Source organism: Salminus brasiliensis, chromosome 22, assembly GCF_030463535.1.
Source record: "Salminus brasiliensis chromosome 22, fSalBra1.hap2, whole genome shotgun sequence".
Lineage (NCBI taxonomy): Eukaryota > Metazoa > Chordata > Actinopteri > Characiformes > Bryconidae > Salminus > Salminus brasiliensis.
In genome coordinates, this window is record NC_132899.1 from 28,790,127 (window position 1) to 28,806,291 (window position 16,165).

At 43.7% G+C, this 16,165-nt stretch overlaps 1 protein-coding gene across 1 annotated transcript in view; it reads right to left on the reverse strand.

Moving 5' to 3' along the window:
- Positions 1 to 2,916: 2,916 nt before the first annotated feature.
- Positions 2,917 to 16,165, reverse strand: part of LOC140544108 (rho-related GTP-binding protein RhoN-like) — a 43,918-nt gene continuing 30,669 nt past the window's right edge. Inside the window, exons 3-5 of the mRNA XM_072667480.1 lie at positions 14,981 to 15,090; positions 9,060 to 9,194; positions 2,917 to 3,932 (exon numbers count right to left, since the gene is read on the reverse strand). Of these exons, the coding sequence (XP_072523581.1) occupies positions 3,678 to 3,932; positions 9,060 to 9,194; positions 14,981 to 15,090 (500 nt within the window). The 3' untranslated portion in view covers positions 2,917 to 3,677. The remainder of the gene's footprint in view (positions 3,933 to 9,059; positions 9,195 to 14,980; positions 15,091 to 16,165) is intronic.

Sequence of the window (16,165 nt, forward strand, 5' to 3'; positions counted from 1 at the left end):
AATACAAAAACAATACATGTGTATATTTCTGTATGTGTGTGTGTGTGTGTATATATATATATATATATATATATATATATATATGTATGTGTGTGTGTGTGTGTGTGTGTGTGTGTAAGCGAGAGAGAGAGAGAGAGAGCAGGTCCTGGCTGGCCTTGCCCAGAGCACGTGTCTAGACCTTCGTACACTGTGCTGTGAAATGTCACACTGTTTTTTTCCCCCCACACAGCGAAAGATGTCCTGGCACTGTTCAAATCTAAGCCTGTGTGTGTGTGTGTACATATTCTTCAGGCTAAATTCACCCCCATCCCACCCCACCCACACCCCCCACTAATTTCCAGCTTGGCAGAATAAGAAACAGACTAACAGAAATGTAACATTCCAGCACCAACATAACGTTCCTAAACCAGTTAGAACCAAATGAATAACTGGATGCTTTTTTACTACCTGTTATATAAGCTGTTTTTCTCAGACCTGTAGCGCAGCTACGAGCTCTGCCATACGGCAATGTAATAAAGTTTATATGTAGAAGACTTTTACAGTAGACTACAGCTACAGTTTCCATCTTCCTGTCTGTGCAAATTACAGGCGATGAGCTGGGCCATCTCTAATATGAGGCCTACCAAAAATAAAAAGGCACAAATATGGCAACAAGCAGCAATTTTTGGGGGCCCAAGCATTTTTTTGTTTGTTCTTTTTACAGCTGTTCCATAGTAGTCCTAACAGAAAGTCTAATATCACAGAATTTAAACCAGGACTTATTAAACAATTTGATGGAAACGCAGCTATAGTCCACTTTTACAAAGTTTTAATGTAACTTCATTATATTATGGTATGTCAACACTGTCTATTGCTGCATTGCACCGGTGAGAGAAAGGCAGCTTACCTAAGAGGTTCTAACCAGTTTAAGAATGTGATATTGGTGCTAGAACCCAAGAACAACATCAAAAATGTTACATCGGATCAAATTTACAAGCAACAAGTAGGACCATTTTTCCAATGTGAAGCCTAAAATACCTAAATTAATGCACAAATATGGCAACAAGCAGCAATTTTGGGGGGCCCAAGCATTTTTTCCTTTTAACAGCTGTTCCACAGTAGTCTAATATGGTTCAAAGACCTTAAAGCAAAACATCTGGTTTAAGATCTTCTACTAACATGTGTTGAGTCTGTATTGTAAGAAACACCTGGTATGTGTAAATGCAGGTGTATTGGGGCTTTTACACACCCTGAAATTCTGGCAAAGTTGATGTTTGGGTTGAATTGTGTACATTTTGATCTGGTTACTTTTGGTTTCACATGCTGAAGAACCCCTGCATGATACACCTACATCCCGTCACTGTAGCTTTGTGCCTTTCAGTAAGATGTCCCAGCAAAGAGCTACCACGCTAACTCAAATGTGGCTAGGCTATCACTTGTAGAACCTCTACAAGACCTACAATGAGTTGATACTGGTTTTAAATGGACTATTTTTTTATTTATTAGGAACGTAATGTTCGTGGTAGAATCCAAGAACAGCAAATAAATCGTTACATTTCTGTTATTCTGTTTGAGTCCCTTAAATGGGCACCACCACATTTTACATTTACGATAGACTCTAGCTACATTTCCATCTTCCTATCTATGAAAATTACAAGCAATAAGTAGAACCACCTTTAATATTAAAAGCTACCTAAAATTAATGCACAAATATGGCAACAAGCAGCAATTTTGGGGGGTCCAAGCATTTCAATTTAATTTCTAATATGTTTACAGAATTTAAATCTTAAATCTTTTTATTAATCAATAAGCATTGGGTTTTGTAAGATTGCAATTTCATACATAGCTATAATCTACTGTAAATGTTTACAATGAAGTTTGCCAACCCTGTCCATTGTTGATGATGGTACTAGACATGCAAGACCAACAACCAAAAAAGTTACTAGGTACCACTGGGGACCTAAAATGGAAAGGGGAAAGCAGCCTGCAAAGCCAACAGAGCACAGCAGAGGATGTTTTCATCAAGAGGAGGCTGAAGAAATTCAACCTGCCGCAGGCCCTAATGATCCAGTTCTACACAGCGACCATTTGTCAGTCCATCCTGACAAAATCCATATGGTTCGGACTGTCCTCCTTACAGGAACGAGCCAAACTCCAGCACATAATCAACAACAGAGAAGACCACCGGGTATACACTTCTATCAACACCTTAGGACATTTACGACGGCAGGGTCATGAAGCACGCCGGCAAGATTTATATATTTATATCTTCTCCAACCATTACAATCTGGTTAAAGACTCCGGGCCATCAATGTCAGCACAACCAGACACTCTAACAGCTTTTCCCCCACCATCAGCCGTGGCACCATCAACTGCAGTGGATGCCTGAACCCTAAAACCATACAATTGCAAAACCACATCATCAAATTCTGCACAATTCTGTAAATAATCCATCTTATTTTTCTCTCCATTTTCCTCTAGAGGTCTGCTCTTGGGCTGAACTTGCTAGGACGGTCTGACCTGGTCATGTTGGCAGTTGTTTTACTGGTAACTTATTTAGCAGACATTGTTCGGAGCTCTTGAGTTTTGAGACCCTTCCCTGCCTCCTCTGCACCTACAGTCTTCAGAGAGCTCATTGGATTTGGCCATGATGGTGATCTTCACCACTCACTACAACAATCAAGAGCAGACCAGACTAAAGGTCTGGAACCATGTTCTGCAGATGATGTTCTGCAGAACATGAAGTAGTAGTGATAAATGTTGGGGTGTCCTAACTCTCAATGTTGTTTTAAATGAAGACCAGTAGTTCAGATTTAAGTTTAAATGTGTTAAAGACCAAGGTTTTCATGGGGTCCTGATTTTGCACATGGCAGTAGCTCAGTTTCTTGTGCCTCGATGTTGAGCAGTGCTGAGGAACAACGGTTTGACATGAAGCAGTTTTGAGATAGTAGAGCAACTCTGTTGTTTATTTCGGCGTCACACAAATACAGCTAGATATAAAACACCATAAACATCCACATTCCCTTTTTTCACTTTTTGGCTCTCCAACATCACGTTAGTGACTCCGTCCAGTTCTCTTCTAATCCAGCATTTGAGCATTTGATCGAGAAGTTAAAGAATCTGCAGCAATATACATTTATATTTTTGTTTGTGCATTTTACCTTGTGTGCTGTATTCATTATAATATTCAAAAGTAAATGGAGTTCTCAGTGCAGGGGGGTTGGGGTGGGTGTGGCCTTTCTCAAGACAGGAAAAATGACATCACAAACAGGCTTGCAATGGTCCGAATGTCTTTTCCTTCGTCGCATATGTGTGCTCCTTTTTTCAAAATATTTCTATACATTTTTTTTTTATTTTTACGTTTTTGCATCATTCCCGCCCGGCACAAAAGCCTCCTCCAAATAATTTGCGCAAAATAAGAAATTCAACAAAACCTCAACAAACAAAAAAAAGAGAAAATCCATCTGGTTTCAGAGTCCATTCCGTTCTACTCGTCCTCAAAGGTGCAAGCCATAAACATAAAAAAAAGCATAATCCCAGTCAATAAATAGGTCTGCCTTTGTGTATCGAGACACCTGTACACCAACCAGGCTGTTGAGCGCGCAACCATGGGTTCAACATGTTAACCAGCTAACTAGCGCTGATCTAGCGCAGCTAATCAACACCGTCGGACCGCAAGCCCCTGTGAGTCACGTCCACTACATAATCACGCAGCTCTTGGCGCGGTCCTTCCGGATGGTGGGTGGCCGCTCCAGGATCTCTGCGCGCTGTGCCTGCTGGGATACCCGCTTGAGACCTCTACGAGAGTTGGATCGCTTTAGCGGCGGCCGATGTAGCTGAGCCACGGAGGCCACCGTGGTGACGTGGAAGACGTCCCGCACGCTGTTCTCTGAGTACTTGGACGTGCACTCGGCGTACGCCACGGCCCCAATTTGCCTGGCCAGGGAAGTGCCCTAGAGGAGGGAGAAGGAGAGCATTAGGTAGCATTTTGCTAGCGATAGGCTAAAATGCAACTGTGGATCGGAATCTTGGTATAGTGTTGATCTGAACAGGTCGGATGCTTTTGTACAAGATCAGTAAGGAATTCATCTTCCATATTCAAGACCAGCTAGCCAGCTGTACACGCCTATGACACTACCTCCGCCATGTTTGACAGATGAAGTGGCTTGCTTTAAGTAAAACGGCTATATTTGTCCACTATGTTTTACTTTCTCCATCATTCTGCTACAGGTTCAACTACATCCATCACGTATCTCAGAACTCCTAAGGGTCAGCTTTTGTAAAAGTGGTGCTAATTAATGATCTTTTACCGACCAATTAGGCTGCTGGTTGAGAATGTAATTTGAGGTAGAAAACATGGAGCTATTCATTATACCAAGCAAGCCACCTCCTCTGTCAAACGTACTGTGAATACCTTCCGAACACTGGGTGGGTGCTTCAGGTCCTAGGAGCGATGGTGCTGTTAGCTGATATCCGCTTAAGCTATTCATTACCCAAATCAAACCACCTTACCTGTGAACCATGGTGGAGGTAGTGTCACAGGGGTGTAGGGCTGGTTCATTTGTCATGGAGGTTTGACATAATGTAAAGATACAGCTGCCAGATTCAAATTGCTTATGTAAATAAATAAATAATAGTAAGTGTGATAGGAAACAATGGCTATTCTTTAGCCATAGCAAATCATCTGCCTCATCTGTGAAACCTGGTGGAGGTAGTATCACCTGGCTCAACTGTCCTCAATATGATGGATGATGGATCTGGATCTGCTGAAATCCAACTGAACGCTTCAGAACTAAGTTAAGTAAGCTAATCTGTCCATTTTTGCACTTTAGCATCACTGCTGAAATTTTGATCAAATCATTTAAAAGCATATTTGGAATAGGCAGGTATTTCCAGAAATATTTGATTGCGAGCACTTTTGTACACACCTTTGTACACTTCCCCTTTTGTTTTCAATCATTGTCCGCCCATAAAAGCACTACCTGTTACTTTACTGTTAGCTTAGACTGTGCTGAAGCCCTCTAAGCAACATGCAGAACTGCTGCAGCTGAGATGGATGCACGCTAAAGGAACAGACAAAGCTAACGAGCTAACGAGAAAGCTAGTGAAGATCAGAGAGGGAGAATCAGACAGTATAAGGTAAGGGAAGCATGTTCGTTGGTGTCTATCAAAACACACTCCACTGTCACTAACGCTGCTCATGATTATTTTAGCGTGAGATGCTCGGGGTATCAGCAATTCTATGGCCTCAAGCTAAGTGGTGTGTGTGTGTGGGGGGGGGGATGTCGATCCGCCCATCCATTATGCTATGGAGGCAACTAATGCTGGAGCCCTGGTATGACAGTGGTGGTGGTGGTGGTGGGTGGGGGACCACACATATGGCTCGTAAGACTGGGGCTGGGTTTTGTATTCTGCAGAAGAGTACCAGCCGCCTCTATCTGCGCCTCTATCTCTCTTTCCACAGTGTGATTTTGTTGCCTAGGTATTTCTCTCATAACCTCTCACACCCATTTCATGCCATTGAGAACATAATTCTGGGAACCAAATAAAAAAAAAAATAGAGCGAGAAAGAACCCTCCTGTTTATCCCCCACTCAGACCCAGGCAGGCTCCACACTCTAAATGCCACTCGTCCAGAGCGTTTTACATAATGACCTCGCCGTTTAGAGCTGAAAAACTCATGAATGTCAAATGGGCAGCTCCGGCACTCATTTATCGCTGGCCGAGGACAGTGGCTTAGCTTATTTGTGTCCTGATAGATGCTTCTGCACATTCGTAAAGTGCTCCAGACGGCCGACCGCACGTTAAAGTGACCAGATCAAATCGGCAATGCCTTTAAAAAAAAAAAAAGGACCCATCATCATCATTTCACGTGTAGGCATTTCTAATAAAGTGGTCAATCGCTAGCAGTACAAGGTATGTTTCTAACAAAGTGGTCAGTGAGTAGAAATACAAGTTAGGGGTTTCTAATAAAGTGGCCAGAGCAGAAGTACAAGTTAGGGGTTTCTAATAAAGCGGCCAGAGCAGAAGTACAAGTTAGGGGTTTCTAATAAAGTGGCCAGAGCAGAAGTACAAGTTAGGGGTTTCTAATAAAGTGGCCAGTCAGTGGAAACACACGGTAGGTGTTTCTAATAAAGTGGCTAGAGCAGAATTACAAGTTAGGGTTGTCTAATAAAATGGCCAGAGAGTGGAAACACACGGTAGGTGTTTCTAATAAAGTGGCCAGAGCAGAATTACAAGTTGGGTGTTTCCACAAAGTGGCAAATTAGTGGAAGAACAAAGTAGGCATTTCTAATAAAGTGGCCAGTGAGTGGACGTAACCGGGGGACGGGGTGGAGGGACATATGTAGGGTTTCTAAGTACTGAAGGCTTGGGCTTTCTTTCACTGTACGGTTGCTGCTGAATGAGGCATTTAGTGAAATGCTCTAAACTGGATTAGACCTGCATTCCCGTGTAATTCACTTTAGCCAGGGATCGTCAGTCCCCAACTGTTAGCATTCGACTCCACTTTAAGGAGCCACCCTGTTCTCACAGGCCTTGTGCTGAAGGCTGAATCGCCTTCCCGGCGATTTGTTGTAGTTTGGGTAAATTAACTTGTGATCTGATCTGACTGAGTTCAGGTGAATTCAATGTGACCCACAGAGACCCAGTTCCAGATAGTGCTGGCCCAGTTTGACCCCTAGGCATCTGTTCAGCAAGTTCTGCTGAAGGATTTGTATAAATCAATACAAATATATACTTATATTTGCTCTCTACCAGAAAAAATCCATGATGTAAAGCTCAGGGGCGCTTGGGCCACGCAGCAGGACGATGATCCAAAATACAAAATAAAGGTTTTGGAGTGGCTTAAACTTAAATGAGATGCTGTGGCTGGACCTTTATACTTGAATGTTCATGTGTATATTATAATTCAGTACAGAACTAAAGACGCTAACACTGAGACCTAGTTCCAGATAGTGCTGGCCCAGTTTGACCCCTAGGCATCTGTTCAGCCAGTTCTACAAGTCACAGCAGCCGTCTGACCTGGGTGTGTAGGAGAGTTAGCCGGCTGTGTCAGTTGAGGCTTCCGATACGCTAGCTATCTGTCAGTCTCACTCTCTCTTTCTCTCTGTCATCAGACAGCTGATTGGCACCCAAAGCCCATCTTGTCCTTCAGCGGGGACGAGAGGAGCTGAAGGATTTGTATAAATGAAGCGTGGAGGAAAAGGGGAGGAAGATTTTAAAAAAAAAGAAGAAGAAAAATTAGCGTCAGAACGATGCATTAAAATTCACACATTGGTAGTCCGGCATGATCGCTGCTAGAGGACACTGCAAACAAACAATTAAAATCATCCCCGGTTCATCGCCGTCCCCTCCCTCCCTCCCTCTCTTCCTCTCTTCCTCTCTTCCCTCCCGTCTCTTTACAGGCCTTTGATACCTGGAGCAGTTTCCTTTTTCATTGTCATCCTCAGTGACAGAATGTCAGTGAAGTACGAGGTGGCGGCGGATGCTAAAAATAAAAGTTCGGTCTCCAGGGATACGGATTAATGTCAGCATTTCTGCGCTCTGTGATGATGTCTACCTGAACTGGAGATGTGTGTGTGTGTGTGTGTGTGTGTGTGTGTGTGTGTGTGTGTGTGTGTGTGTGTTAGGGAGCATTAATCTGCACAAAGCAGATGGTTTTAGATGGGAGGTGGAAGGGATGCTTTATTAAAAAAAAAAAAGAGGATCAGAGGGGAAGAGCGAGTGTTGCTTCATGTGTGTATGAAGATCTGCTAAGTGGTTGTGTGCTTTCACTGCGTTCAGGACCAGATGTTCTCATAAGAAGAGCATATTCCTGACTGCAGATGTGTACAAGGGCCTGTGCTGTGCTGTGTTGTAGGCAGTGGAGCCCTTTTGTGCTAATGCAATGGGCTGTGCTGAAATATTTTATAGTGGATAAGGGTGTTATTAGACTATAAGGGATAGCGTGAAGTGGAGTAGAACCCCTTTACCCCGGTATAATCATGGCCGATAAATAGCCGATTACCCATTAGTGCACTCTCCCTATGACATGTGAGGGCCGACACAGGCCTCCTCCAACACATGTGCAACCAAGCATCACTGGGCAACCAACATACCCAGCTCTGATGCATGGGCTAGCAGATGCCCGTGCCAGCCGGCTGGCCAGCATCACACTAAAGTGCAGTGGAGAGAGAGATTGCCATCCATCCACCTAGGGAGAGCAAGGCCAATTGTGCTCTCTCAGGCTCCGGCTGCTGATGGCAGGCAGCATGACCTGGGATTGGAACCAGGGTTGAATCCTCAGGTCATAGTGGCGGAGCCCCCAGAATAATTGCAATCAACTAAAATTAGACCAAATCAGAACATTTGTTTGTAAACACAGACTTCAGTGCAGACTGCTCAGATAAACCCCGTCTGAGAGGTAAAACGAGCCGTTATAGCTGGGCACCCGTGCAGTTACATGAATGCTAACATTTAACTATTTTAGCACAGAATGGATCAGGCTAAGGTGTTTCCTCTTTTTCAGCTTTCAGAAGCTGCAGAGCTGCTGTGGAGCTGAACCCAGTGAGGGGAAAGTGGAACACCAGGTTCAACAATATCATCAACAGCAACTGGGTGAGTATCTGTTTTGTCGAAATGTGGATATTCTGCAGTACATACGATCTCAGGATTTCATTATTCACTCACACCACCACTGCACATGCTCTTTTTTATATAGGTGGGTAAATAACCCTTTAAATGCAGTTACTACCAAGATCAACTGCAGCGCTAACAGCTACGCTATCCACCTATTTATTCATTTAGGCCTTATTTAGTTTTACAACTATGCAAAATCAGGTAATGTCCAAAGACCCCACATTTCCAATATCATAAATAAGGCCAGTCTAAAAACATTACCCATCATTTATGCACTGTTGGCTCTATTTGGCGAATAGTGCTTGAACCCCGATAATTGCCACTGTAATGCAATGTAATGTACCAGTGTAATATACCAGTGCAGCTTGCTGGGAATCCTCACTCTGATACATAACCAGTAAGTGTCGTCATTTGTCTGTAATTTCCTAAAGTGTGTGAGTAGGGTGTATGTGTGTGATTTACCTGTTCATGTGTGACTGGTATTAGCCGTAGTTTGGACAGTTCCCTCAGCGTGTTCAGGTCGGTCCTCATGTCTAGTTTACAGCCAACTAACACCACTTTAGCATTCGGGCAATACTCCTGTGTCTCCCCCTGCCACTGTGAGTGAACACAGACAGACACACACATAGAGGACATTTACAGAGATGTTGCATCACAAAGAAGAAGAAGAAGATTTAGCATGAAACTAATGGAATTCAACAAAATGTTCCACACTCCATCTATTAGTCAAGCCGTCAAACATGGTGGTGGTAGTGTTACGGGTTAGAAATGCTTAGTTAGATGTGCTGTAATTGATGGAACCCTGAATTTTGCTCTCTGCCAGAAAAAAAAACCCTGCAGGAGAATATCTGTTCATTAATCCATGATGTTAAACTCAAGGGCGCTTGGGCTACGCAGCAGGACGATGATCCAAAATACAAAATAAAGGTTTTAGAGGGGCCTAAATCTAAATGAGGTGCTGTGGCAGGACTCTTATACTCGAATGTTCATGTGTATAGATAACTCAGTACAGAACTAAAGATGCTAACACAAATGTACGCTCAATGGCAAAAGTATTGGCACCTGCTCATTCATGTTGCTCTTGTTGGAGAAACTGTCTGTACTGTCTAGATTTTAGAGAGCACGGATTTGATGCGAGGATTTGATTGCTTTCAGCGACCCGAGCGTTAGTGAGGTCAGGATGTTGGATCATCACCACCCCACCTTATCCATCCCCAGCTACTATCCCAAAAGTATCAGATGGAGTACCATCCAGAAAACACTTCTTCCACTTCCAATGCTGGGAGGCTCCAGAGAGTAATTTTCTATTGGCAGTACTTCTCTACTTATTCTCTCCTATTTTCCCTTTGGGTTGTTGCTTCTTCATTCCTTTCACACAGAGAGACAAAGGACTGAGGGTCCTGTGTGTGTGTGTGTGTGTGTGTGTGTGTGTGTGTGTGTGTGTGATGATGTCTCATGACTGATGACTATTTCGCGCATTTGTAAACACTGACTGTCTTCAGCAGACACAAACACCAGCAGTGTTCAGCTTCTGTGCTGTCGTTCTTTCGTCCTGAGACGGAGCCCAGTGTGCTGGGCGCTTACAGGACCGATGGGAGCAATCTGCTTTGTTGTCTGGAAGGAACAGGCTGTGTTTTTGGGTCTCGTGCACAAAGTCGACTATTAAAAGTGGCTGGACAGAATCGCTGTTGGTAAAATAGCGTCTGATGTGAGTGCAGTGAGCGCTGCCAGCTGCCGCCATTACATCCAGCCTCTAGTTAACAAATGCCGACTGTACACTGTTAATCTGCAGTATTGCAGTTGCTCATTATAAAGCACGGGACTGTTATACCGCAATATTGCCCTTATATCGTCCCAGCATTTGGGATAGATACCATTTCAGCTCCAGATTGTGGGACAGCTTGTATACAGCTTGTTAAAACTACGCTTGCCCTGATTTTCCCATAGGAATGAATGGGTTACAAAAGTCATAGCAACCACCTAGCAATACCATAGCAGCCACCTTACAATGCTACAGTTATTACTTAGGAGCACTACAGCAACCACAGAGCAACACCATAGCATCAACATAACCATTTAGAAAGCCACAGAAACTATCTAGCAACCACCTAGCAACATTATAGCAACCATTTCGCAACAACATTAACCACATGGGATGTCACATAAACTACGCAGCAACCATCTAGCAACACAGCCACCTAGGATGCCACAGAAACTACAAAGCAACCACCTAGCAATACCATAGCAGCCACCTTACAATGCTACAGTTATTACTTAGGAGAACTACAGCAACCACCGAGCAACACCACAGCATCAACATAACCATTTAGAAAGCCACAGAAACTATCTAGCAACCACCTAGCAACATTATAGCAACTATTTCGCAACAACATTAACCACATGGGATGTCACATAAACCACATAGCAACCATCTAGCAACACAACCACCTAGGATGCCACAGAAACTACAAAGCAACCACCTAGCAATACCATAGCACCCACCTTACAATGCTACAGGTACTACTTAGGAGCACTACAGCAACCAACTAGGATATCATAGCAACCACAGAGCAACACCTTAGCAACAACATAACCATCTGGAAAGCCACAGAAACTATCTAGCAACCACCTAGCAATATTGTAGCAACTACTTAGCAACAACATAACCACATATACCACTTTGCAACCATCTAGCAACACAACCACCTAGGATGCCACAGAAACTACAAAGCAACCACCTAGCAATACCATAGCAGCCACCTCACAGTGCTACAGGTACTACTTAGGAACACTATAGTTACCACCTGGGGTACCATAGCAACCACCTTGGATGCCACAGAAACTACCTAGCAACATCATAGCAACCACCTAGCAATACCATAGCAACCACCTCACAATGCTACAGCAACCACATAGGATACCGTAGCAACCGCCATATAGCAAATAGCAACAACTTGGCAACAGCATAACGGTAGCATGTAGACGTCTATGGGTTAAAGCCCCAAACTCAACTTTGTTAGGAAATTAAATATAAAAGATCTCCAATTGCTCCCATAATCCATCACACTGTCAGGTGCATATGAGCGAGAGAGACTGCATGACATTACATACGTCTCTCTCGCTCTCACACACACACACACACACACACACACACACACACACTTGCCTGTTAACATGTCACGTTTCCTTCGTTCTCAGAGCTATAGTGTTTCAAAACACTCAGTGCGGCCGGATTAAGCTGTGTGTGAGTGTGTAGGAGTGTGTGTGTGTGTCCTGAGGCGATAACACACACAGGAGTGTATGTGATACACACAGTGTGAGTTACACAGACAAAGGGAGGCCTACCTTTGTGCACAATCAGTGTTAGTCATCCCCTAGCCCTTCATCAGTGTCTGATCACAGAGCTGCTCATGCTACCGCTGTCGGTGCCACTACTGTGCTGAGAAAGGCCCACCACTCCTATAGTATCTGGACTATATATATATATATATATATATATGCAGTGCCCCATAATGTTTTGGACATGTTTGCTTGTTTCGGGGTCCTGTTCCCCCACGTTTTCTCCTTTAGAATAAGGAACGCATGCTCATCTGACTCCTGCAGTTAATAGCCTTAGCAGTATGTTTGGGACTCATTATCTCGCTGTGGGAGGAAAACACTAGAACCTGAACAAATAAGATGTTCCTACACACCTCAGAAGTCATTGTGTGGCTGCCTTCAGCAGTTACGTCATCACTGAAGATAAATGTGCCAGTCACTGTGGCAGCCATACATGCCCAAGCCATGACACTCCCACCACCATGTTTCACAGATGAGATGCTATGCTACTGAATATGAATGCTGCAACTGTAATCTGGGCGTTTTGCGTTGTAGCCTCTGTATTTCTGTTCATGAAGTCTTCTGTGGATTGCAAACTCTCTGACAAACACCCTCCCCCCCCCACACACACACACATACCTCCTGAAGGCTGGTTCTGATCTGCCTGACACATAATTGAGAAGTATTCAGCAGTGGAGGTCTTCCTTGGCCTACCATGCCTAACATGTCCATGTGAGGCCTGTATGGGTAACCCAGCTGGGAGCCTGATCCGTCCTGATTCGACCTGTTTCGTCTTCGGGTTTCCGTGCTGGCCTCACATATGGATGCCAACCAGGGTCGGTGATGGGACCAGAAGCGGTTAAACATGGGCCCCATCTGGGTTGTACACTGAATATGAGGCCTAGATGAGACCAATGTGAGACTAATGTGGGCATTTGGGAAGCCCTTGGGTTGTAGTACAAATGCATGTAATCCCCACCCCGCATTTTGCCTGGCAAACGTAGCTACATAGCTAATTAAAGCAATGGCTTGGTTCTATTTCCCTCTCTGCTCTAGAAATGAAGCCAAACTGTCCGCCATGGTGTCAAATTTGCAACCAGAGTCTGGGCAGTAGAGACCAGAAGAGGAGCCAGACTCGCCTACTCATTTGGTAGACCCCTCCCCTTCTCCCAGAGCAAGCAGTTGAGCTGAGCGGAAGCAGAGCGGATTTCCCTCTGGATTCCCAGTTTGTCCGGTAAGTGGATTGCTCCAGCAGTAAAAGTGCAGCTCATGTAAGTTCAGCTACAACTCAGCCACTGCATGTAATGAACAGAAAGGGCATCAAGCAGGTCCTGCAGATGACCGGTCTCTTCCAGCCAAGGCTGTCAATCACTTATTTCCTAAGTCTAAACCCGCCTTCTTACGCTACGGCTGAACAGGGGTGGGAAAACTGATTTCTGGGGGGACATTATTAGCAAAGGGGAAACTAGCTGTTGGAATTGGACTCTGGAGATGGAAAATGACATGAAAATGGGCTGTTTTGTCATGGAAACATATGGGGATGGGCGGAGCTACACATCATACTACAACCAGCCAGCAGAGGCGCTAGACCTGTGGTCCCATCACCCTCCCCCCTCACCCTACAGCTGATCACCCAAGACCCAAGCTTCTTCAGTTCTGCACTGGAGCCATGAGGCTAATGTAGCTAGCAAGCAATGGAAGCTTATATCCCCACCAATTACCATCAAGCAAACTGCATCCCTGGAGGCTGATTTCGACTTCCGCTTAGATGCATATAAGCACATCTGTGGCACATCTGTCATCGTGGGTCATGGGTAATTGTAGTTTTTTGATGAACTGGTAAATGTAATACCCTGGAAAATTGAACAGTATTAAAGGCCAAGTGGCTTTGAAATGTGAGGGTCGGGCAGTGTAGCGGAGAGTAGACCAGGCCTGCTGGTGTTTTTTGTGGGTATGTCGTTCACGCTCCAAAGTTCTTCTGGCCGAGTGCCTTTATGTTGCTGTTCTTTGTATCATCGTGTTTCTTCATGACCTTTACGCTCGCACGCCACGTCCAATCAGCCTCATTTCACGACCCCTGCAGCCAAGGGCAGATTAGCTAAGCATCGGGCCAGAGGTCAGGCCACAGGGTCAAGCTGCTCGGTTCCGAGGGCGTACATTAAAATAACGAGAAAGCTGCAACTGACCGCTAGCAGAGCTGTGTTTTGAAGCCCACTGTAAGAGTGTTGTACACCCTTACAGTGCCTCTAAACATACGCTACATGTCCAAATGTTTGTGGACACCCCTTCAAATGAATGCATTTAAGTTGCACCCATTGCTCAGTTGCACAGATGTGCAAATGCATTTTGTCATGCATTTGTGAAGAAAAACAAGACTCTCTGGAGCATTAGGCACCATCCCTAATGCTGGGTGTGGTCTAGACCGGTATAAAGCCCCCCAGCATTGAGCTGTGGAGCAGTACAGTACAATACTATTGGGATGAATTGCGGAGTTGGGGTTGAGGTGGGGTGGTGATCATCCAACATTCAATCATCCTGACCTTACAAACTACACTCCCGTCTCCGAATGCAATCAAATCCTCACAGCAATGCTCCAAAATCTTAATTTTAAAAAAAAGAAACAATATAAAAAAACAAGTGTCCCAATATTTTTGTCCATATAGTGTCCATATTGTGGCCAGACTCTGTACCCTGGTCTTGGGGCAACCATGCTTGTGTGTGTGTGTGTGTGTGTGTGTGTATTATGGGTAACAGATTTATTGAAGCCTGTGTATTTTGTTATTACTTTAAAATTCCCTAGCAACTCCCTAGCAACCCCCGTGACACCATAGTAGCAACTGCCTAGCAAGCACCTAGCAAGCATCAGTGGTTGCTAACGTTTTTCTAGGTGCTGGCTAGGCACCACTTAGCAACAATCTGGGATACCATAGCAACTGCCAAGCAACCACCTGAAATTCCATAGCAACCACTTAAAAGACCTCTCAAAGGACACAACCTGGCCCAAGACAGTCCACTGGACAATAGTGTGTGTGTGTGTGTGTGTGTGTGTGTGTGTGTGTGTATACCTTTTTCAGTACGCTGTCCAGTGTCTCTGGCCGGCTGATGTCAAAGCAGATAAGGACAGCATCCGAGTCCGGGTAGGCCAGAGGTCGAACATTGTCATAATAGGAAGAACCTGAACACACACACACACACACACACACACGAGTTATTGAGTTAATGAGTTAAACATCATACAAAACACTGTAAGCTGTAACAGCCATTGAAAAACTAGAGATACAGTTGTGTAAACAGCATGGTTCCGTTTCTGAGTACTTAATAGTTAATAATTCTTAGATTATTGAGAAAAGGTCAAGGCTGATATTGGACAGAGTAATTAAATATGAATTAGGATGTAACTGTTTAGGTAGATCAGACACGTTTTTACATGATTAGTCGAATAATCGTTTTACAATTAATCGAGATTAATCAGGTTTTGACACATTGGTTGAATGTTCACATTTTGATTTGATTGAATCATCACATTTAGGTAAACTGGCTGAATAATCAGGTTTTGATAATGAACAGGCTGAATAGTCACATTTTGTTAGATTAATCGAGTAATTCTGTTTTGACAAATTGGTTCAATAATCACATTTTGATGATTAATCGAGTAATCAGGTTTTTTGGCAAACTGGCTAATTCATCACGTTTTGATGATTAATCGAGTAATCAGGTTTTGGCAAATTGGCTAATTCATCACATTTTGATGATTAATCGAGTAATCAGGTTTTGGTAAATTGGCTAATTCATCACATTTTGATGATTAATCGAGTAATCAGGTTTTGGCAAACTGGCTAATTCATCACATTTTGATGATTAATCGAGTAATCAGGTTTTGGCAAATTGGCTAATTCATCACATTTCAATAATCGAGTAATCAGGTTTTGGCAAATTTGCTCAATAATCAAGTTTTGGCACATTGGCTCAATAATCACATTTTAATTTAATCGAGTAATCAGGTTTTGACAAATCAGCTCCATAATCACATTTTGATGATTACTCGAGTAATCAAGTTTTGGCAAAGTTAAGACAATCAAATAATTTGTTTTTGGCTAAAATATGAAGTAATCAAAATTTGAATATGAACTGATTTGAGCAAGCACGTTCTGGAAAATTGATGGACTAGTCAGGTTTTGATGATGAATCAAGCAATTACGTTCCGTTGATTAACTGAGAAACCAAGTTTTGATGCAATCTGCTGATATCAA